Source organism: Pleurodeles waltl, chromosome 5 (genome assembly GCF_031143425.1).
Source record: "Pleurodeles waltl isolate 20211129_DDA chromosome 5, aPleWal1.hap1.20221129, whole genome shotgun sequence".
In the NCBI taxonomy this organism is placed as follows: Eukaryota; Metazoa; Chordata; class Amphibia; order Caudata; family Salamandridae; genus Pleurodeles; species Pleurodeles waltl.
In genome coordinates this window covers 1,150,281,437-1,150,304,635 of record NC_090444.1, presented here as the reverse complement: position 1 = coordinate 1,150,304,635, position 23,199 = coordinate 1,150,281,437, and the positions used below count along the sequence as shown (strand labels likewise).

Below are 23,199 nucleotides of genomic sequence, written 5' to 3'. Positions count from 1 at the left end.
CAGTGTCCAGCACATGCATTTGAAATGCCTGCTGTGTTTACTTACCATGTCCCAGGTTTGGCAAGGGCACAGTATGGGCATATTGTTCATGCATCTATGCCCACACATACAATACAGTGAACCCTGCCTTATGACTGGAAGGCCTGCCAGATGGGTGACTTATCTATAGTGCATGCAGTGTGTAGTGGACATGGCACACAGGCTGTGTGCCTTGTCGAGTTTGTCCTTTAGGATTGGATTAAAACACCCCGCCTGCAATGGCAGTGCTGGGTGCCTCCGGATGTGTGTCCCTAGAGGGTGGCACAATCTGTGCTGCTGCCCTCAGGGTTCTACCCTTAGTACCCCATGCCCTGGGTTCCTAAGTACCATTTATTAAGGACTTATAGTGGCACATAAAGATGTTGCCAATTGTGCCAATGCATCACAACAGTTTTATGGAAAGAGATCTGGCCCGGGGAACCGGGTTAGCAGGGGCCCTGGGCACTAACAACTTGCAATGTGCAATAGCACTCCTTGTTCACCCTGTGGGGACAACAGCATGATCCTTAGCTTTTTTACTACAAGACTGCATTGTTGGGATTCAGCTTGTGTAGAGATTATAATCAGTATCCACGTTTTGTAAATGGTGGCTTTGTATCCAGGGATGCAGCTTTAAGGGATATGTTTAAGGTATGACACCTCCAGATTCTCAAATAGTTGTAATCCTAATTAATTAGTTTGGTCCAGGGGGCTTGAGTTGAGTTTTCTATCTGTGTTGGTTTTTCTCGTCCTGAGGCAATAATGAAAGACAAAACAGTGACCTTTGATGTAAATGTGAGAGAGGGAGAGGAAGAGAGAGAAAGAGAGAAAAAGAGAGAGAAAGAGATATTCATCTGGTGGCTGAATTTCAAAATGTGGAAGCCGGATAACCTGTTATCAATTCCAACTTCCCTGCCTGTCCAAATTCTATTATCCTAGGCAAATGCTTATTTCACAGAGCCTCCTTTTTCTTTATTATCATATATTACTGCGCTTTTAAATACTTGAGTTCAGGATGTGCGCCATACAAGCATATATTTGATTTAATAGACTGTAATGTTGCTCCATCCACATTAGGAATCTGGGCCACTTTATGGATTTACATGACTACTGGCTTGCCTCATAGTTTACTATGGGTATTGGGTGGCAAACCATATGTGTTTCTAATAATCACTTTTTAAAAATGTCTGCTTATGCAGAGATATAATCTGAAGTACTATTGTGAAACACTTCTGCGTTTTAAAGAAATGCACTTTTTTGACTTTTGAAGTTATTTTTCTCATATTTTTACATTATTTCTGTTGCATGATATACATGCCAAACATTTTCAGGGCTTGGCTCAATCATGGACTCTTGGAGTCAAGCCAGACCCAGGCACTGCTCTGGCTTCGCCTGCCCACTTTATTTGCCTGCACATCCTCCTCTGTTTCTGACATGGGTTTAGTACATAGGGCTGTCAGTCACTTAATAAAATGATTTGTAAAATATGTGGACTAGAAGCAGGGTTTCCTACCCACATATACTGATTTGACAACATCAAGGTTTCTTGTAACAGAGATAAAGAAGAATGTGGGCAGTGAAAATACATTTAAAATAAGAGATCCTAGGGAAAGGACTTCAGACCTTTGTGTTGTACATAACTGTAGTCATGAATTCCTAGGGAGAACTACCAGGCTCAGGTGGGACAGGCAGGGTGTAGCTTCAGTAGGGCTGTTTGGGGTGTGACATCCCTCAAATGCATCTTTGGCTTGGTAATTGGGTCTTGGGGCCCTGTGTCAATCCTGCTATGTCTGTGTTGGTTTTTCTTCTTGATCTTATTTCCGTAAGGGTAAGTAAGTAAGTATGCCCCTAAGAGGCTTTAATTTGTCCATTTGTTGTATCTGGGTTTTAAATGTATAGAGTAACCCTTTTAGCAAAAAATAGCTATGCATCTATAAAAGTACTCATTGAATGGATGCAAATTGACTACTTTTTGAAATTAACAAATAGGGACGGTAGTAGGCTTGAAAGCTGCATCATCCTCAACTTTCCAGGCATACTACTGGCAACCAATCACCCAAAAGGTGATAGGATGAATGCTTGCAAATAGTCTAACCATTGGCAAACAGTCTGAGTAGCATTACAACCCATCATCGTGTTTTGCACTCTATGCCACGCTCGACAGAGGCCCACCTACTGCAAATCAGTACTGACACTGCTCTTCAGGGAAACAGTCCATCCCAAACCTTGGTCATCTCACCCCTCTACCCTGCACTTTTTGCTTTTTGGGGGGAAATTTGAGATTCACACCCTTGAATCTCACTAAGCTATTCCCGTGCCTATCTGGGGGCACAAGTCCCATTCTTATATCTGACACACAATTCACCTCCTCATATGAACATAAATATGGTGTATCATTCATATTGTAGACTCTTTTTGCCCAAAAAGATCTCCCACAGAATAAGTGTGGTGCTCTACAGCTACATCTCATAAAGCTTTGTCCTAAGTGGGTCCTGCTAGGTTGCTTTTAATCTATCTAGAGCTTGACCCATTTGAAGAAGCTAAATCAATCCTAGGCAGAGAAGTAAAGTATCATGGACAGCCGTGCACGTACGTTTGGATCAATTATGGATATAACCCTCCATCAACCCTTAATGGTGTTGCACTTAATGATTGGTTGCCTGTTCCCAGAACTAAGGACTCAAAGCACAAACATGAATCATCTGTCAACTCAAACCCAAACCAAAGGTTTGGTAGCTTAAGTTGGTGATTCAGACAAGTCACCCAGTTACTGTTCCTTATCATGAATCTGCAGCTCTGCACCATCCGCCCAGTTTTAAGGTCACTCTGTTCCTACCAGAGCAATGTCAAAAATGTTACTAGGCAAAGGACCATCCAAGAGTAGATCAAGAGGACATAAGGGATCATTTACCCTTTGGCAGAGTGACTAGGGAGACCCAGGAGAAAACAATTAGCACTGGAATGGCTGTCCTGTATAAGAACAACGTGTCCCTCTCAGTTCTCCCTTTGCCATTACACCTATGTGCTCTCTAATGAGCATCTGCTTCATTGAAGTGGTCTTTTCCAAACACTTTGATGGTCAGTGTTTTTAGATAGGGGGCTTGGAGGGCAGCCCTCCTTTGGAGGTTTGGCAATCCTCCCCCTGGATATTTAGGTGGGTGGTGCCGCCCAAAGGACTGTGTAGACACCAACTGTGCAGAGTCAGTAGAGAGGAAACGTTTATGGGGATATAGGTGAAGGGAAGATAGTTAAGGTCCGCTTTTATTGAAGGATGACAATTGACTGCCAATAGCCTAGGGTGAAGGTTTTTAGTCTTGCTTTCCCCCTTGATATAGTAGACTTCTGGTGCTAAGGATTGTGTGGTGAAGCGATTTTTGCAGCATTAATCAGTCTGGCACATAAAGTTTTGGTGTTGTATGGTTAATACTTAGGGAGTCACTGATGGGCACGCCCGGAAAAGAATAGGGGATTTAAAGGATGTTTTAGGATCAAAATGAGGTTGATTGCATTTGGGGATGAGAGTATCACATTTAAAAGCAGGTAGTTTAAGACTTAGATTGTTAAAATATCGAATAACAGATCAACTATGTAGTGGATTAGTGGAAGTGCATGAAATTGATATGGGTTTGTGGTTCAGAGTTATTTAGGGGCATGGATGGGTCATAATATATTGAGGTATAGTGAATTATCCATTTAGTTTGTATGGCTAAGTGCCATGGGGTTCATTGTTGCAATGCTCAACTCCTTCATTAATGCTGCTTTTTTCACACACTTTTGAAGGTAAGAGTAGTTTATATGGTTGTGCTTGACAGTGCAGCTGTCGCCAGACAATTATGTGAAAATCACCATGGGAGGAGCTTTGGATCCTCCCACATGTTGCAAGCCAGGAGTACATGTTTTGACTGAGCAAACTTCATATGCTTCCACCAAAAGGTGCTTGTCCTCCACACAGCTGTGATCATGCGTTTATTTATCCAGCCGCCTGAGGTTGAACTTTCAAGTGCACAAAAACACAATTGTAATGATAATAAAGTGTATTAAATAACTAGATGATTTATGACAATTTTCTCTGGCAGTAGCACAGGTGTGAGGAGGGCAGTCATTAACCTACATGGATTCTAAGGTCTGCCTTGACAGTGCAACCTTTTAACCTACACCAATATTATTCTACTGTTCTTTGCTTTCTCCCAAATACATATCCATTCCCACACTATCTACGTGTAATGCTTCACATTACCATACAACATTATTTTGAAGCCAGGCCTCTTGACATCGGCAAAGCTTGTTGGATTGTGCTGTCTTACTCAATACTGATTTGTGGTGACTCCTTAATGGGGGTTTGGGGGGAGCAGAGGGTTTGCCCGGTCTCCACCTGGGCTTATCGGCTGTCGGTGGTACAGTCCACACCCCGAGTTTTTTGGATTGGTTGTAGGTACAGGATGGGGCGGGAATTGGGCAGGGGGATAAAGGGCAGGGGCTGGGTGTGGGCGGCCTCTTTGGCCGTTGTCACACCCAGTAGGCGTGTTGTCCTCGTGCTTCAAAGGGTAGGCGTTGGTAGGCGTTTTTTAAGGTGTTGAGGAATTTTAGTGGGGAGGAGTTGGATTTGATTGGTTTTAGCGTGGTGTAGGCGTTTTTGAATACAAAGTTCTGTTTTGGTTGAGGAGCTGAGGTTGCATTTAGTGGTTTTCAGTGAATATAGTATGGAGCCCAATAAAGTGGTTCAGGCCCTTAAGACTTTGCACGATGCGGGAAGGGAGGATTCGATAAAAGAAGGGGTTCTTGAGGAGGCCTGGGTGGGTTTGAAGAGGCCTAAAAGGCTTTCTTCTGGGGGTGTGAGCGCTGCAGTGATTGCGTGCTCATCGCCTCCTAAAAAATCCCAAAAATGTAAATGTAAAAGTGCGGATGGCCGCAAAGTCACATGCTCACCTGAAGGGTTTAAGGATCGTTTGCCTCTGGACTCAGGGCTGAGCGCGGCGTTCCTAGTGCGTAAGGGGGGGCCGGGCGCTCCTCGAGGCATTCCAGCGGCTCTTTAGCGCAGAGAGTGGCTGCAGGTGGGAGAGGGGCGGTCCGTTTGAGTGCGGAGGCGGGCGTCGAAAGGCAGGGGGCGCAGCTGGCAGGAGTGCGCGCTTTGGGTGCGGCGCGTGGCAGACGGGCATTTAAACAAGCCCAACTGCCACGCAAAAGCATTGTGGAGCCTCGGGCAGCCATTTTAGAGGAAGGAGGGTTGGGAGGCACCCTCAAAATGGCGGCGCCCGCCGGGAGGATTAATCCTTTGCCGGCTTCATTAGAGGAAGGACCGTTGGTAGAAGAAAAGGAAATAGCAGCGCGCTAGGATATTTACGAGGACATTATAGTTATTTCTGATGAGGAGCGGGAGAGCTGTGATGGCTTCAGTTTAGGTGAGGTTGATGTGGATTTACAGTCTGTTGGTCAGTTTGATGGGGGGGTTGGGAAGGGTGGGTTACGTAAACAAAGTTTAGATGGGGGTTTGTGTAGGGAATTTATGGATGGGGGTCTTGGTTCCCAATCGGTTTTGAAGTTGGGTGAGCATGTGGAGTTTGTGGATCAGGATGGTGTCATATTAAGAGGTAGGGTTTGGGGCCAGACAAGTGGAGGTGGTTATAAGGGTATGTTTCGAGTATTACAGGATGTGTGGCAACCAAGTGTTGAGGATGATGGTGCTGGGTGTGACGCTCCTCGATTTCCGGGCGGACTGAGTGAGGTGACGGTGCATCGGGAGGCTGGGCGGCCTTCCGGTGGTCAGAGTTTGCCGGTAAAGGTCAGGGCACCTTTAGTACACCGGAAGGAAGGGATGGTGAAATCCGGAGCGGTTTACCCGACAGCGAGGGAGGCAGTGATGCCTGTTTTACTGGGTCACGGTGCGGGCTCATTTTCAGAAGAACTGCCTTCCACTAGCCGGGGCGCTAGGGGAAGGTGTGAAAATCAAGATGAAGAATGGCTGGATTTTGAAGAGGAGGTTGAAGAACGAACTCTTCCTGCATCTACTTCTGTGGTCAAGGAAGTGACACCAACGGTTTCAGAGGTGGTCCGGGGCGATCGCTCTGGAAATCATCACCAGGAAATAGCTGGGAATCTACCAAGAGGTGAGGTTGGGATGGGGATTGGTATGAACATCAGGGGTGCCAGTGGGGGGCTCATATCAAGGGGTGGAGTTGATGTATCAATGCAAGTGGATTTGGTTGCTGATATTGGTGCAGGTAAGTCGGAGGTTGTGGAAATGGCTGTTGATGGTGTTCAGAAGGAGGATGATTTGAGTGTTTTACCAGATGCTGTAAAAAGCGTTGGGGTTGTAAACTCAGGAGGTACGGTTAAAGGTAAAAAGTTACCTTATATGGGAGTGGCGATGCCTTTGGGGGCGCATCTCACTCAGAGTCTAAAGGAGAGGATCTGGAAAGGGGAATTTGTAGATGTATTTAAATTATTGCATAGAGAAGTTCAGGCAAAAGAGGGGTCGAAAGAGGAAGAGTGGGAGTTAGCTAGGAGGCCTAGGGTGCCTACCAATATTGAAAATTGGACGTCAGCCTTTCTGATCTATGCGAGTGTTTATTGCGAGCGTCATATGGATTCTTGTGTGGCTTTGTTTAAATACATGGATGTGCGTCGGGCACAAATGGACTATGGTGGATTTGGTTGGTTTCGTTACGACGAGGAATTTCGTGCACGGAAGGCTATGGGGCCGTCCAAGGTATGGGGCGAAATTGACAATGAGCTGTGGATGCGGTGGTTAAGGACGGCTAGGTATGCTCCTACCACGCATACAGCCAGTGGTTTGCCAGTGCTATATAAGCCCTTTCAGGGGCGTCCCACCCAGTTTGGGGTGGGGTTTGGACAGCGCAGCCAGTTGCAGGGGAATGGGTCTTGCTGGGCATTCAACAGTGGTTTCTGTAACAGGCAGCCTTGCAGATTTCGACATGATTGCTCCTATTGCGGTGGCAGGCACCCAGCGTATCAGTGTTTCGGAGGCATGCAGTGGGGTTGGCAAGGACAGCAGTTCAGAGGTGGTGAGAGGGGTAGGGGTCAGATGCAGCATGTTGTTTGAAAAGGGCCCTACACCTATTAATTGGGAGGCCCTTTCATATTGGCTACAGTTTTATCCTCGGGTTGAGGAGGCAAAAGTGTTGCTGTATGGTTTTAAGGTAGGTTTTTGTTTATGTTATCAGGGCCCTCGGGTGCGCAGGTGGGCCAATAACTTGAAATCTGCGAGAAGTTACCCGGAGGTGATTGAGGCAAAATTGAAGAAGGAGTTGGGCTTGGGGAGAATTGTTGGCCCTTTTTTGAGTGGCCTTTGCCTAATTTGACGATTTCACCCCTCGGAGTTGTCCCTAAGAAACAGGCAGGCGAATTTAGATTGATTCATCATTTGTCATGGCCGGCGGGTGGTTCGGTTAATGATTTCATTGCGGTTGAGGACACTGCGGTGCACTATGCGTCGGTGGATGAAGCTGATGCTTTGGTGAGAAGATGTGGGCGGGGTGCGGAGGTGGCAAAATCAGACATTCTCGCGGCGTTTCGATTATTGCCTGTGCATCCAGAGGATTTTTCTTTGTTGGGCATCCAATTTGGGGGCACAATATATCTTGATCGGATCCTGCCAATGGGTTGTTCGGTTTCTTGTTCATTGTTTGAAATGTTTAGCACTTTTTTGCAGTGGTGTTTCCAGTCACAGAAGGGAGAGAGGTTGGTCACTCATTATTTGGACGATTTCTTTTTTGTTGGAAGGGCGGGGTCTGGTTCATGTGGCGGGTCGTTGTTGGAGTTTGAGAAATTGATGTCGGACTTTGGTGTTCCACTCTCGAGGTAGAAGACAGAAGGCCCATCGACTTGTATTAGTTTTCTGGGCATTGAACTCGATTCAGAGAGGATGGAGGTGAGGTTACCTCAATAAAGGTGCAGCAGTTGATTGTGTTGTTGGAGGAGACTGTCAAGAAACATAAGTTGGAGTTGCGGCAAGCTCAGGCTTTATTGGGCCATTTGAATTTTGCCTGTAGAGTGGTGAGAGTTGGTAGAGCTTTTTGTAGGAGGCTTGGTTTTTCGATGAGGGGAGCGTTTTTGCCGCATCATCATATTCGGGTCAAGGCTCAACTCAGAGAAGATTTGAAAATGTGGATTTGTTTTTTGCAGGAGTTCAGTGGGGTGTCTATGCTGGTGGAGGATTCTGATTGATTTTGGCAGGTTGAGATATTTTCGGATGCGTCTGGAGCGAATAGTTTTGGGCTGTTTTGGGATGGACATTGGGTGGCGGAAACTTGGCCAGTCAGTTGGAAGGATGCAAAGCATAGTATTGCTTTTCTGGAGTTTTTTCCATTGGTGGTGGCTCTGGTTGTTTGGGGCTCTCATCTGGCTAATCGGAATGTGGTGTTTAATGTGGACAATCAGACGGTTGTGGCATTGGTTAATTCGCAGAAAGCGAAGGATGAGAGAGTGTTGAGGTTACTGCGAATTTTCTTGTTACATTGTTTGAAATTCAATGTTATGTTTAAGGCAAAATATATTCCAGGCATTAATAATAATATTGCTGACGCCCTATCTCGTTTTCAGTGGCAGAGGTTCCGTGGTCTGGCATCGGGAGCGGATTTGCAGAATACTTTCGTACCGGGGAAGTTGTGAGAGATAGGAGATTGAGGCTTTTGGAGCTGGTACAACTGTCTATAGCTCCGTCAACAAGGAAGAGTTATTGTCAGGCCTGTTTGGAATTCTTGGAAGCAGGTGCAGTGAAAATAGTTGGGGGGAGTGATGTCATTATGAGGAGAAGAGATGAGGCGGATCAATTATCATGCATCTCATCGAGAAAGGTTTGTCTGCAGTTACGATTGCGGGTAAGTTGGCAGGGATCTCATTCTATGGTAAGTATCTTTGGAGGAGGTTTGTTTTTCAGGCTGGGAAGTTCGTTTGTTATCATTATGTATGGCTTGGCTATTTCACTGGGCTTTTCGCATTTCAGAGTTGCTGGGGTTGAGGGGGAGAGAGGGTTTATTGCTTTTGAATGTACAGGTAAGTGGTGGGGACATTGTTATTTGGTAGGGTAAATCAAAGGTGGACCAGTTGGGTAGGGGTCAGGAGGTGGTTTTGTGACGCAAGGGTTCGCAAAACTGACCGTTTGGGTTGTGGAGGGGTTTTGCAGGTACACTGCCGGAGTCTGCAAGGTTGGTATTTTTACATCAAGATGGCTCTGCTTTAACAGCGTCTCAGGTTTTGGCTGTGTTGAAAATGTGCGTGAGGAGGTTGGGTTTAGATCCAAGATGCTATGGGACTCATTCTTTTAGGATTGGGGCGGCGACGGAAGCAAGAAGAATGGGGAGAAGTGATCAGGTAATTCATGATTTGGGTAGATGGAGGTCACAGTGTTTTCAACGTTACGTTAGGATGTTTAAGTAGGGGTTTGTTTTTGGGGGGATTTTCGGGAGGCTTAGAGGCTGTCTTTTTCTTTCCTTTATTAATTCATTAAATTTCTAATTTTCTTTTCAGTATTCTGCTGTGGGGCTTTTGGCTTTCCTTTTTGGTGGGCCTAAGGGGTTCATGGGTTGGTTGGAATAACATCCTTTTTTCTTTATAGGTTGCGTTGGGGGCCCGGACGGAGTTTGTGCCGTTTGGATCGTCGGGCATTCACTTGTTCGCTGGGCGGAGAAGCAGGCCGCTACGAGACATTTTGGTCGCCAATTGGGTTTGGATGGTATAAGGATAAAGTTAGTTGGGTGGGGAAGAGTGGGATGAGGTGGGGAGAGTTATTGTATGTTCTTTCACAGAGGTTGAGGCAGGGGGTTTGCCTTGATTTGCTGATCATTCATTTAGGTGAGAAGTGGCACTTTCTGGTATTGGTTTATTGAAGACGATGAAGGTGGATTTGTTACGGATTAAGGAGAGGTGGTCGGGAACACACATTGTCTGGACTAGCTTGGTACCTAGGAGGGTCTGAAGAGGGGTTAATTCCTTTAAGGGTATTTAAAAACAGCGTAGGAAAGTGAATAGGGAGATTACATTTTTTTGTAAGTTGCATGGTTTTTCGGTTTTAAGTCATGTTAACATTATTGGCTCGGAGGTAAGCCTTTTCAGACAAGATGGGGTCCATCTATCTTTTTTGGGCAACGAGCATTATTTGTTAGAGTTGCGTTTGGTTATTGCTGACTTGTTGGGAGTGAGGCTCTGGTATAGATAGAAGGGGTGGGGTGGGGCAGGAAAACACCTACCAGGTTTTCCTGTGTGGCAGGGGTTTTTGGTCAAGAAGCAGTTACGGTGGGAAAGGGGATCGATATAAAGATGAGTGGACAGGGATTTACACAGGCAAGGGTAATTTTAGAAGGGATGGGTAAGGGGTAGGTCAGGTCAAGGTGGGATGGGTTAAGGGGTAGTGTTGAATGGGTTATTTAGAGGGAGGGGGAGGGGATAGGAGGAAATTAATGTATTAGTGAGGTTTCCGTAGTTTTGTGAGGCTTTTGCCAAGGTTATTTGTTTTGCCAGACCTGTTCTATTAAAGCGGCCTTTTACCCCTGGAAAAAACGAGTGTTGTGGTCTGTTCACTGTTATGCCGAATGCCAGCCAGCGAGGATGTCTTGCAAGCAGAGCGTGGTTACGTTAGCGAAACTTCAGTAATTGTACCGGCCACTTGCAATACTCTGGACCATTTAGCAAGCTTTGAAAATGTAATCTTTAGGGTGAGGAGGGACACGCAAGACTGCAGCACGCAAGTTTAAAGGCAAGCTTCTGTTTTCCCCGGTGATGGCAGGCAGCATTTGTCACATATCATAAAAGGAAACCAATAGTTCCCTGCTTCTCACCAGCTTTTCGCGGCAGAGCCAGCGGGAAAAAAGCAGGGCAGTTATTTTCTGCAAGGCTGCACCGCAGTGGCTTTTTAATTTACCATTCCCAAGAACATAATACTGAGAATAAATGGTAAAAAAACGTAATTATATAGATATTCGTGGCAGCTGGACTGGAGCGTGTGCCATAAGTACGATTTGAATGAATTTGTTATAGAGTTCCAAACCTCGCACGCGCTGTATTAGAATAATCATTGCAGAAAAGGAGCAAAAATGGGCTGTGGGTGTATTCAAGGGGCCGCACGCCCGGTGCGTTTGCGCGCAAGGTGGTAATAATGGCAGTGTACGTGAGAGCAGATTTCAGTGTGAAGTGAGTTCACCGAGAGTGAAAGTTGGGATGTACAGTGCACTATTTGTGAATGCGTGTCAGATGCACGGGTTGTGTGAGGGGGGCAGTCTGTGTGTTTGTGAGTGTGTGCGAGTACGGTGTATCGCCTTTATGCGTACAGTTTGCTGCGCTGGGTCTTCTGAGCTGCAGCACCTGTGCGTCTGGACAGCTCCATGCCCACTGGAGCGGAGGGTGGGGGCGTGCTTCGGCTACCGGAAGTGACGTCATGGTGCCGCGTAAACAGTTGCTCTGCGAGCCCTGGTAACCGGGCACCGCCGCCGAAGCAACAGAGACAACAGCGGAGCCTCGGGGCAGAGGCAGCAAGAGGGCAGCGGCTCGCAGTTCGGGCGGCACCAGACCCCCTCCCACAGCTCAGGGGGAGCATGGGACGCGCTCTGCAGCTGTCCCGGCGGCCGTATCGCCCCCATCCCTTTGGAGCAAAGCCCTGACCGCGGACCCCCCACCCACCCTTCCCACGCCCCCCTGCACAGAAACCCGCTGTGCCCTCAGCTTCAGTGGCTGAAGATGGCGACGGGAATGAACTGGCACCACTACTATACCGGCGGGGGCGGCGTGCCCGGCAGGTTCCCTCAGTCCCCTGCCACCGCCCCACAGCACCAGCCAGTGGGTGGGCTGGAGTACAGCGCAGAGCTGCACCTGAAGATGAGCAAAAAGATCGCGCAGCTCACCAAGGTACAGGAGGGCATGGCACCAGGGGGTCAACTATGTGATGAGGCTACTAAGAAGGTAGCCAAGAGGCATATATCTAGGGGTAACAAAGTGCAGCTGAAGATGTTGACATATGACCTGTGGGCAACAGAGACGTACCTGTCAAGGGGGTTAGAGCGCAGCTGAGGCCGGGTGGGAGGGGGCGGTCGTCAGGGGCACAGCTGTGCAGTAGCAGCCATCAATTAAAGGCAAAAGCAGTGCTGACAGGAGAGGCATCGGCGACACTGTGAAGGAATGAGAATACCAGAGGCACGTGGGGCACATATTGCCATTCTTAATCAAGGAAATATGACTGTTTGAAATGTTCGCGCATACTGTGGTATTTAACAGAATAGCACGAGTTGTACATTTTCTATAGTTTTCACGAAGAGGAGAAAATGCACAGACACCATTGAATTTCCATCTGTTTGTTGCTATTTGATTCATTCAGTATAAGAAGGGGATTTTACCATGCACCTTAGGTCAAGAGTTCATGATGAGTCCTTCCTTGGCCGTTTGGATTTTGCTGCCCACATGCTCGCGCGTGCACGCGCTTGCTTATATTAATTATATCACTTCACTAACGGCGTTTGTTTCCAAAAGCTTGTTCTGTACAATTTGATCACCTTGTAGAATATGTTTTTAGAATACGAATGCACATTTCTTTTACTGTATTAGTTTCTAATATGTTTGTGTGTGGGCGTTTCAAAGAGTTAAACTATAATTTCTGTCCAGTATTCTCTGAGACACAATTCCATAGGGACCCTTGGAAAAGAAAGTGTAGAATATCTAATGTGGATCTTTAAAGTCTTGCGGTCCTCAAAAGTTTATTTAACGGGACAGCAACCAGCCTGCTCAAGTATGTAGATAGGACCTCGCTTGCGAATTATGTAAAATCTAATGACAAGTAATTTGCAGCCTGTGGCCTTTATGCAATGGAACTGGCCGTGAATGAGCTCTCCCAAATCTTACCATCGTAAAAACGCAGAAACACAGCAGCCAGTGCAAAAGGTGACCATGACTAAATTTGCCCTTAGGATTGATGCCAGATGGTTGCAACGTTGTCAAAACCTTTTAGGTCATTGAAATCTCTGGTGATTAGAGATCCCCATAAACCCTAGTGATTATCCTCAAAAGAAAACATTGTTTTAAAGACCTGAAGTACAACAACCACAGGGCGGTGTACCCTGTGCACCACGTATGTGGTTGAGGGAAGTGATGTTATGTTACGTGCAATGCAGGACATTGTCCCAGGATGACCTTACTCAGGAGTGATTGTAGTTTGGATTCCTGTTATTGCATGTATGCAATAAACCTGCATGGAGAAATTGCCAGGATCACAAAGTACAGGACGTTAAAGCTACAAGGGTGGAGGTGACTAGTGATTTTACAGCCCTGACAGGCATCGATCGGGCCGCTGTTTTGTATTCTCCTCCAGAGAGGTTCGACACTCCTTTGCTCTTAGTCTGATTGCATGCCTTTTCATATTGCAGGGATAGTGCTGCCCACACCTCGTCCTTTCCACATCCCTGCATTCAATACATTTTATATCGGCTGTCTTGAAGTCGTCTCGATGTGCTTGTAAAATTAGGGTATATCATCTCGGACCAGTGCCTGCAAGAAACGACAAGTGCACACGGTCTAAGGTATCTGAGGTAAACATGGCCTCAGTAATTATTTTTCGATTACTCTATCGTTGGGCTTCTCTTAAGTATGTTGTGTTATTACAGGTTTTTAGATGAGAAACTTTCCAATGTGTTTCTAATTTCTATCCACTGGAAAAGAGGTTAATGGTGTGACCCTGGAGAGTCCCTGATTAGTAAATTGAGTTAAGCATCCAGAGAGGCATGCATCTCTAAACCATCTTTCCATGTCTATTTAATAATCCATGGAAAAAGTCTTAAGCACAAATGAGTGTGTAACAATGATGGCATGCTGGTCACAGTAACAGTGCGCAGTGCTTCTTCTGTCTCAGATACAGACTGTGCTGTGGTTAAACAGCAAATTCCGGTGAGTACCTCAAGGATACAGCTGTTTAACTTAGCATGTTTGAAAGGCATTTATTCAGCCTTCCTATGCGTGGGCACCGGCAGATGTGCCTCAGGTGGACATGTTAGACTTTGTTTGCTAGTAAAATTATCTCCCTAGAGATGAGCGTTGCTGTGTAAGCCAGTAGATTATTGATTGTTTTCCGGGGACAAGGGAATCCTTTAATTGTTTCCTTTTCCTCTCGAGTAATTTCCCAAATGACCATTTTACAAATAACGACCTGCTCAGCAAAGGTGGAATTATAATATTATCTGAAAGTGTTCGATCTCTGGCCTTTGGCAGCTTGAAATTAGCAGAGAGCACCTATTTTATGTCTTCCTGGCAGGGTTTTGACTCGGAAGTGCTTACTGTCCCTACCAGGTTAGTAGCAGAGTCACATTAAATATCCATTTCATATTCCTCTGCCTCCTCTTCATTGGTTGGTTTTTGATCACTGAATTGCCTTTACAATTCTCTGTAGATTTTACATGCCCTTAAGTTGTCACTTTGATTGCATCTGATTTATTTTCTGTGCACAAAGATGAGAAACAACTGGAGCCCAGATGAGCACATTGTAAACTATGTTGACAAAGCTAGTGCCTATCCTTTGTCTTATTAGAATTTCTTTCCCTTCAGAGCTTACAGGTTATGATTTATAAGGAATTGTGGTTGAACATAAAGATGCCAAATTATGTACTCCTGCTTTCTTCTTGCAGCCCACATCCTACTTCATTGTAGTGCACATGCTGACATGTTGAATGTCGAACCAAGAGTTCATACTTCTACATCAAGCACCACCAATTGAACACTCCCTGGCAATGGGCAAATTCCTCATCTCATTTTGTCACTTGTCTGAAAAACTAAGAGTGCTTACAAATGAGCTAATTGCTGGCATTAAACACTATCTGAGTGAGTAAACATGATTTGGCTGAGGACAGCTTCGATCTTTGTAAGCATCAAACAGATAGTTTAGTAGTCAGATATGCATGAGTCATAACTAGACCCATCCTCAAACTTTGGGGTCACTGTTGTGTGCAGCATCTAATACACATTTCCTGGTTTATGTATACTTGTATTGGCTGTTATAAGCAACAACTGAATGACATTTGAAATAGCTCTTATCTTGTGTTGTTTCTTTATACATCTGCAAGTTTGCAGCAAGACCCTGCCACAACTTCGCTTCTAGTAAATACAACTGAGTAAATACTTATATTTGATGTGGGAGAGGGGACGTATAAATGTTATTTTCTTATACTTTAGGCCATGATGTCAAACGGTAGAGGAGAGATTTCCACGTAGATTAAAGAGTTTCTCAAATATGCTGTTTACACTGGTAGCAAAGACTTTGATGCGTAGCTGAGTAGTTTGATAAACCACCTGTCTCTAAGGTTGTCCTGTCATTATAAAAACGCATGTTGACATGAATGTTATTTGATGTATGGATCAATCAGCGCACAAAGAGACAGGCATGATTTATCAAAGGTTTTTTGTCATCTGATGCCTCTGGTGGACACCTTTGAAAAATATGCCTTGCGGCACTAACACATGAATTTTTCATTCAGAGATGCTGGGTTATTTTTAGGGACTAGGCCCTGCTGTTTTTAAACGTCTACTTTGCTGTATTGCAAGAACACAGCTTAAGACAATGAGGGGACTTCAAACACAAATCAAAGGAGGCGATTTAGAATTATTGGTGGTGGGGAAATAGGGAGAAATTGAGAGATGTGACCCCTTAATAGCTCAAAATGATGGCATTCACAATCTGAATTTAGACCCATCGTCTTGGGTTTCAGTGGACTAAAACCAGGCTGCTCTAGCACATTTCATAGTTTAGGCTGTTTCACTACTGTTGTTTGGCGTGGCTGTATTTACCTCATTGACGGTCTGAACTGGTTTTGTAATTCGAATTAGGTTAAGCAGCACTTGGGTGTTAATATACATTGATGTCAGTTTGTGTTCCCCTCCGTACACATTGTTGTTTGCGGTGTAATGACCGATGTTTGGTATTTTAGATGACAGTTGTCCCTGTGGTATTGATCAAGCCCATGGCTAGGAGATGTTGATGTTAATTTTACTTAGTGTTGCCCAAGGTCTGCATATGGTTACTGTCCTCAGGAGTGACTGACATTTGCAATTTTGTCTCCGTGGTATTGATTTAGCTGCGGTTAAAAGGTGTGTTTCATTTTGGTTGATGTTGCTCATATACAATTTATAGCCATTGGCCAGCTTTAGTGTATTCATTTATTTTGTTTTGCTTTTCCCATGTTGTCCACCGGAGAAGTGCACAAATGATGTGCTTTACTTGAGTCAGTTGTTTGTAAATTAGACCTTTCTGTGACAGTTTGTTTGTGGCAATGTCTACCCCTGAAATACAGACCTGTGAATATATTTTAACCATAATATTGACAATGTTGAATATTATCAAAGTAAGTGTAAATTGACTATTATTATCGCCAATATAGCAGTATTTTGGGAATATTGTAGTCTTGTTATATTAATATGTTGATGTTTCAACATCAGTATTATGTTGCGACCCCCTGAGGTTCTGTATCACGGTTTCATTGAATTATGTGCAGTAAGGTAAACACTTGTCAGCGAAAAGTAATTGAATCTGCATTTTTTGACTGACGAGACTGATGCAATTGGTTTCATTCTGATTTGCAGATTATTCTAAATGTACTGACCACAGGAAGTTTATATAATCAGAACAACTAGTTTTTATTAATGGCTCACAAGTGGTTCACTTTAGCGCTTTTCTATTCACAACATTGTGTAATGCTGCTCTTTTAACACAGGCATAAAAACCTTATTGTAGTTCTACCTCAGTTGCATACATTTGTCAGTGCTCATTTTATTTTTTTGACAACTTTGCACATCTGGATTATTTTCTCAACAGTCTAGTGTTATAAAAAAAAGATTCAGCAAGATCCAATAGTCTCTACCAAGAAGCAGGACTGTGTGTTGATTACACTGTAGGGTAGCAGACTAGATCAAGGTATGGGGCAACAGTGTCCTTTATTTAGACTATGACACCCTGTGACCAGCTGCCTTAAACTTGTACTCTTTAAATTCCTTGGTAGGTCAGGCTCCCTTTGTGATGTTCAATACGATCTGACTTTTTCATTACAGTTCTCATGGAAAGATGATAAAAGAATGCCCATCTCAACAGATTTCTCTACTTCTCTTTCCCTCCAACCATGCCAGATCTGGACCACATGTATCCACAAAATCTCAGATTGGACAACTCAGTACAGTAACCAGCTAAGCAGACTATATCACATAAACTACCATAAAGGGACCTGCGGAACTGTTCAAACTTACCAGCTTGCAGAAAACCATAAAACTGTTTGTCTGTCTCTCACACTTCATCGTCTACCATATTGCTACACTCTGCATCCCATAACGCGATAACAGCACCTGGTGGGCTTCATGCATGTCATGGAAACTCTTCCTACATAGGATCAAAACAACAGCAACATCCTTCCAACTACACATCCTCCACGTGTAGCATGCTACTCATGTGGGCATGCACTTCAGCATCACACCTGTGGGTAGTAAGCGCTATATAAATGCTGGAATACAATGCAATATTGTTAGTCTTTCTTGCTTATCTTAGCTTCGTTCTGTTGTTAGGCTCCCTGTGCATGAATGCATCTGTAGGTGTTCAGTAGTGCTAGACCAATCTCCCTTTAAAGAAATACATATGTGTTATTGTCGCCAAACCCTTAATTGAACTCCACTGTTCGAGTCATTAGTCTCGCTTTGGAGGGAGGCAGTTACGAGCCGAGCGTGTATATCACTTTCCAGTTTCTAGCAGTGCATTGACTTCTGTGCTGTTTGGTTTATGGACAACCTCGAGTGTGATGCGTTCTGACAGCACAGCATAGATGCTCTCTCTGCTGTGAATAGTGTAACCATGGCTCCCAGTATAGGTGCCCTGATTTCAGCCACATGGTGCCTGAGGAAGATGAAATTCCACAACAGAGCACGAGAGCGAGCACTGTGCCATGAACACGCAGTTCGAGGCTAGGACGCAGCGTGCGGCCTAGAAGTAATGGTTGTGAGTTTGCTATATATTTGTGCTCACTCGGACGTTCAGTTCAAGTCGTGTGTCCCTAACAGGCCACACTGTAATTCAAAAATAACAAGTACAACTGAGAAGCAGCGGGTGAACATCTTGGTTGTTGCATTTAAAATATAGCCGCTGAGGCCTAACCTTGTATTACAAAGCCTGTCTGTTGTCTTTAAGTTTCCCCCTTATCCAACGTTATGTGCGGAATGTAGGGAATTGACATAGTAGTCTTTGATGTCTGTAGTTTTGTATATATTAAGTGGGCCAGGTAAGGGAAAAAGGAGTTAGCGTTTTGTTGCTGTCAACACAGTACATTACACTGGCATGCTCTGATTCAAGAATGTGTCTTATTCAAGTCAAGGCTTGCTTTCAGAAAACAGAGAAACCCACCTTGGACGTATAATACGTGAGAGTAATCCATGTTCTGCATCTAGGTAGTTTTATATTAAGCTTTTAACCTTTTAAATTGTGCAGTCTAACGTTTTTTACCCAATTCATACTCAACTCCCCTTTTCTGACTTATGATCCGGAGTATTCTAAATATCACACATTTTGGTTCCCCTTTGTTTTTATCTGTAGCCTTTATAATACAGTATTTTCACGTATTAACCGTGGTGGAGAGACCCTGACTTGGTCAATGTAACAGAAAAGTAGTATATTGAAGCTTTTTGACCAGAAATCGGTATACGACCATCCCTAATTTCAGAATAATTTAATCATTCGATATATTTTTATATTTTCTTGTAAGTGGTTCATTTCAAGCCAAAGTTCACTATCTGAAATTCAACTATTTTGCAGTGTTGTATTGTAGTTGCGTTCATATAGTGCTTCATAATCGCGCTGAGGTGTTATTGCCCATTTGCGGACGGGCAGCACACTACTCTGTGGGACTGCTATGGCAAGAAGAGGCTGTGCCTATCCTCACCTGATGGGTAGATGATTGATGTCGCGCATGAGTGCCAAAGTGTGTTCTCTTTTCGTGTTTTTCTGCACTGCCGGTGCATAATTATTTTTTATAACAATAAACTTAAAAAATATGGATCCAACATTTGAGGTGTAAGCTGGGACTACTGAGTCCCGAATCCTCACGGGTCAGAATATCCTTACCACAATATCAAGAGACAAAATATCGAACGTTTAGAAAATATTTTTTTATTCACCTCCTGGCAGTAAACAGACACTTTTTTGCTAAACAAACTTTGGTTGATCGCTGTGTTCGTGTACTACCTTTTCCCCCTTAAGAAACATAGAATCTTAAAAAACGAGATAAGATATTACAAGAGTGTGCTCCTCATGTTTTCCCTCGTTGGCCATCTTCGCATAATTTAATATTTTGTATCATATTCAACAAAACATCTGTTGTCTTAGTTTATATACATTTTCTCAAAATTATTGCCTGACAAAAAGTGTCCTAAATTGGCTAGTACCTCGTTTCACATTACCATACAACATATTTACAACGTCATTCAATGTTGAGGACATGCTGTCTACCTCTCAATACAGAGGTGACACACAACTGATTCTAATTTCTATAAGTAAGTTCATTTTAGTCATTATTAATCCCATAATCAATCAATTTCTGGCAGGTGTATAGAGTAGAAAACAATTATGTTTCCCACAGTAATCTCATTTGTAGAATGTATTATGGACAGCTTCCATTTATTTATTTATACATATCTTCGATGTACGTAGTTATTGAGTTAAGAATAGTAAATCGTTAAAATTACCTTTTGATATTATGTCCCTTGATATTTGCGATTCAATATTCCCTACTACAATTGACATCAAATGGTACAGGCAGAATCCAAGTAGATAAGATGAAACTGATATATGTATATCGGCAGCAGTCTTATGTATAGTACATAGAAACTACCATATCCTTTCCCCTCTTTATCTCCTGCATTCAGCCGTCAATGGAGCCCTAGTGACTCTATAGCTTTCAAGGTAAGGAGAGGCTGTATTACTCCAGTCAAGTGCAATGTCTTGCTTAGTGTCTATTATGTTAATGTGCACGGATACCTTTACATATTTCTGATCATCTGTGCCTAATCTAGTAGGATTTTGAGGAGTGCCATATTATTAGCTCCTTAGGTTTCTGTAGTGCTAGTGACATCTTCCGAATGACCCCAAGTTGTGTGGATAAAACCACCATCTGAGACCCTGCACCTTAAGTAAATTGGAGAGAAGTCTTGCCTAAAGCTTCAGAGTTTCTTGCATGTCAGATTTGTACAGTGAAGAGATACATACAATGAAGATTCCCAATGCAAGATTTTGAAGCACAATAGCTCAAGAATGCTTGGGCATTAGCTATAAGTGCATGGGTGAATATTACAATCGGTATGAGGAGTGTTTTGATGGGCATTAATGACAGAGACTACTTTAGATGTCTGTTACAGCAAGCATGCAGCTGCCCCTAAACATATGCCCTATAAACGTTAGAGCATAGATGCAGTTTTGCAAATGAGTACCTGTCATTTGTGTAGTGCCCTTCATCATAGAGTTGAAACCACAATGGATATGTGACCTAGGAAAGTGCTGAGGGCTGAAGGGTGTTACTCTCAAGAAGTGCAATCTTGCCTCAACTATAGTATGTGCTGTGTAGTGTATAGGAGCTGCAAGAGAAACAGCTCACAAGAATGTGCATCATGCAACTCACCTTGGTATATTTTCTGAGAAGTCTACCCAGGGGTGTATAAGAGCAACCCATAAGAATGGACATTGCTAGTGGTGTGTTATTCCATAAGTAATTTTCTCACAGAGTCCAACAAAACAGAGAGCATTGAATTGTTGATGAACTCCTAGGCCCTGGTATGGACATTCTGAAAGAGTTCTGTTGTAGTCCAGCGTGGTGCCACCTACATGATATACAAACGTGGCTTCCAAAACCCAGATGCACTATCTGGTTTACAACTCTATCTCTTTCTTATTTAAATCAGCGGTTTCCAGCCTGTGGGTTTTACTGCTTTTGTTACAGAGATTCTACTGTTACTGAGCAGTTCATAAGTTACAAACATAATCTAGCACATTGAGCTATAAACTGTCATCAAAGAGCTGCATGCAAACCTCATGGCTGAAATTAGGTATGTTTTTGTTCCCAGTCTTTCATTTTACTTATGCTGTTAATCAAGGTTTGCTTGCATAGAAATTCATTCTTATTAATAAAGTCAACGCTAACCACTGTTTTATGTTCCGAATCCTGTGTTTTTGCTTCTCCAGACCAAACACTCTTAGAAAATGCTTGCCAGTGTGGATGACATGTGAATCCTACATCTTGTAGTGCCCTGTAAAGTGCTCCGACACCCCACACTAGTATGAGTGGTGCTATAAAACAAACGAATTACATGTGACAGAGAGTTATGGAGAGAAGAGAGGCCCATATGGTTTTACTTCCTTTCCCCACCACATATTTATGTAAAAAAGCTTTCTCAGATCTTATGTACCTAATGAATAAAAACAAAAATCACTTGGGAAATGTAGAATCTGACTTGAGGATTCAGCTTTCCTAAATAAAACTAAACATTGAAACGTTAGTCACCAATATGCAGCACAAACATTCCCATTAAAATGTTTCGATTTTTGCACATTTTTTCAATATAAAATACTTATATTGTTAGTAATTGGAGTATTTGTTTGGTGTGTACTCGTTTGTGTATTTTTTTTTTTTTAATTACTGTTTTCATGTTTGAAATGTAAACTGTACAAATTGCTTGGAGGTCCCCGGCTTCCAGTAATGATTCAGTGGGGGTCCTCAGGAGTCAAAAGGTTGGGAACCACTGATTTAAATCGTAAAGGAAAAAGGCCTCATTCATACCTGAGTGATTCTTGAGTTAATAGTTCATTGACCGGAATGCAAAATGTAAACATTTTTCTGTTAGCATGTGCATAAAGTGCTCATGGATGACATGTTTAAGATAGCTTTTCCTAATGCACATGGTTGGATCAGCCAATTTGGTTGTGCAGCAAAGCTTTGTATTTTTCTTGTTTCGAAGGTTGCAAATTGTACTAAAACAAATTCATAAAACTTTGGTTTACGTTTGCAAACGTTTTTGCTCAGGCTAGTGTTTGAAACATTGGTGTTGCACTGCCATTTAATTACAAAGCAACCAAGCAAATATATTTTTATACATTTTCCGAAGATTCAAGATTTAACAGATTTGTAGAAGGATCAGACATGGGGAAAGATGTTTACGAAACAAATACTCACTATATGTACCTATGTATAGCGAAAAGCATTTAGTGTTGATCTGTTGGATGAGGGAAGAAGTGAATCACTGCCTGGAGAGAAGTGAGAAACATGCCCTCTGGGAGCCCATGGAGAACCAAAAGCAACATGCATGCAGTGGGAGAAAAGTGTGAAAAAAGCGTACAACCATAAGGGGAGGTGAAAGGGAGAAATGTTTGCTCTGCAAAGGAGGTAACAGTAGCAAAAACTTTAGTGGGGCATTAAGGGTCATTAGCTGTTGACAGTGGTGACGAGGATTGACAGATGTGTGTTTAGATGTCAGAAAGGGGGTACAGTAGCAAAAGGGGAGAGTTCGGGAAGAAGCAATCTTGAAGAGAAGATTGAGATAATTGTACGATGTCAGTGGGGGATAAGGATAAGGTAAAGTAATATACAAAAGCTTTATGCTATCCAGAGGAAGTTATGGAACCGCTTGCTCCTCTGTGCCCACTGAGAGATGGTGAGAAGGGAGCCTGTGGGGTCACAAGACTGGAGTCCCCCCTGCAAAGAACATGGAGGGAGCCCACCCTCCGGACTCACTCATGTCAGGTGCTGTGCTGAGGGGGCCCCCTGGAGCTCGGCACCCCCCTGCACCGCAGGGGCTGCGGGGCCTTTGTTACGCCCCTGAAGGGAGCAATGGTAAAAAGTGAGCTCCAAGATTTAAATAAAAAAAGGCCGAGTCATATGTATATACGTCATCACTCTTGTCTGTGTTGTAATGGTGCGTGCCTCTCCCTTTGTGTTACTTGTGTGTTCGGGCTCCTTGTACCTAGAGGTTGTGTCTCATAGGCTCCTTTTCATTCTTCTGAGCACTTCTCATCCCCTCTCCCGTGCATGAGATGCCCCTGGCTCCGGACTCTCAAAACAAGCATTGAAGAGAGGGTGGTGCATTGGAAGAACATCATGGATTTGAGTACGACAAATATGTGATCCTTAGACAGAAGAATGGGAGAATCAATGTGCAAGGTCACTCCTATACGAGATCTAT

The 23,199-nt window shown here is 43.7% G+C and overlaps 1 protein-coding gene across 9 annotated transcripts in view; it reads left to right on the top strand.

Moving 5' to 3' along the window:
- FAM184A (family with sequence similarity 184 member A) overlaps nucleotides 1-23,199 on the top strand; it is a 670,286-nt gene that overhangs the window by 60,706 nt on the left and 586,381 nt on the right. For 5 of the 9 annotated variants that reach the window (XM_069235390.1, XM_069235389.1, XM_069235383.1 and 2 more), the window contains exon 1: nucleotides 11,273-11,874. The exons of 3 other annotated variants lie outside the window; for them this stretch is intronic. In XM_069235390.1, the coding sequence (XP_069091491.1) occupies nucleotides 11,707-11,874 (168 nt within the window). In that variant the 5' untranslated portion in view covers nucleotides 11,273-11,706. Of the gene's footprint in view, nucleotides 1-11,155; nucleotides 11,875-23,199 lie in introns of those variants that run through there. One more of the 9 variants, XM_069235387.1, reaches the window with a different exon arrangement.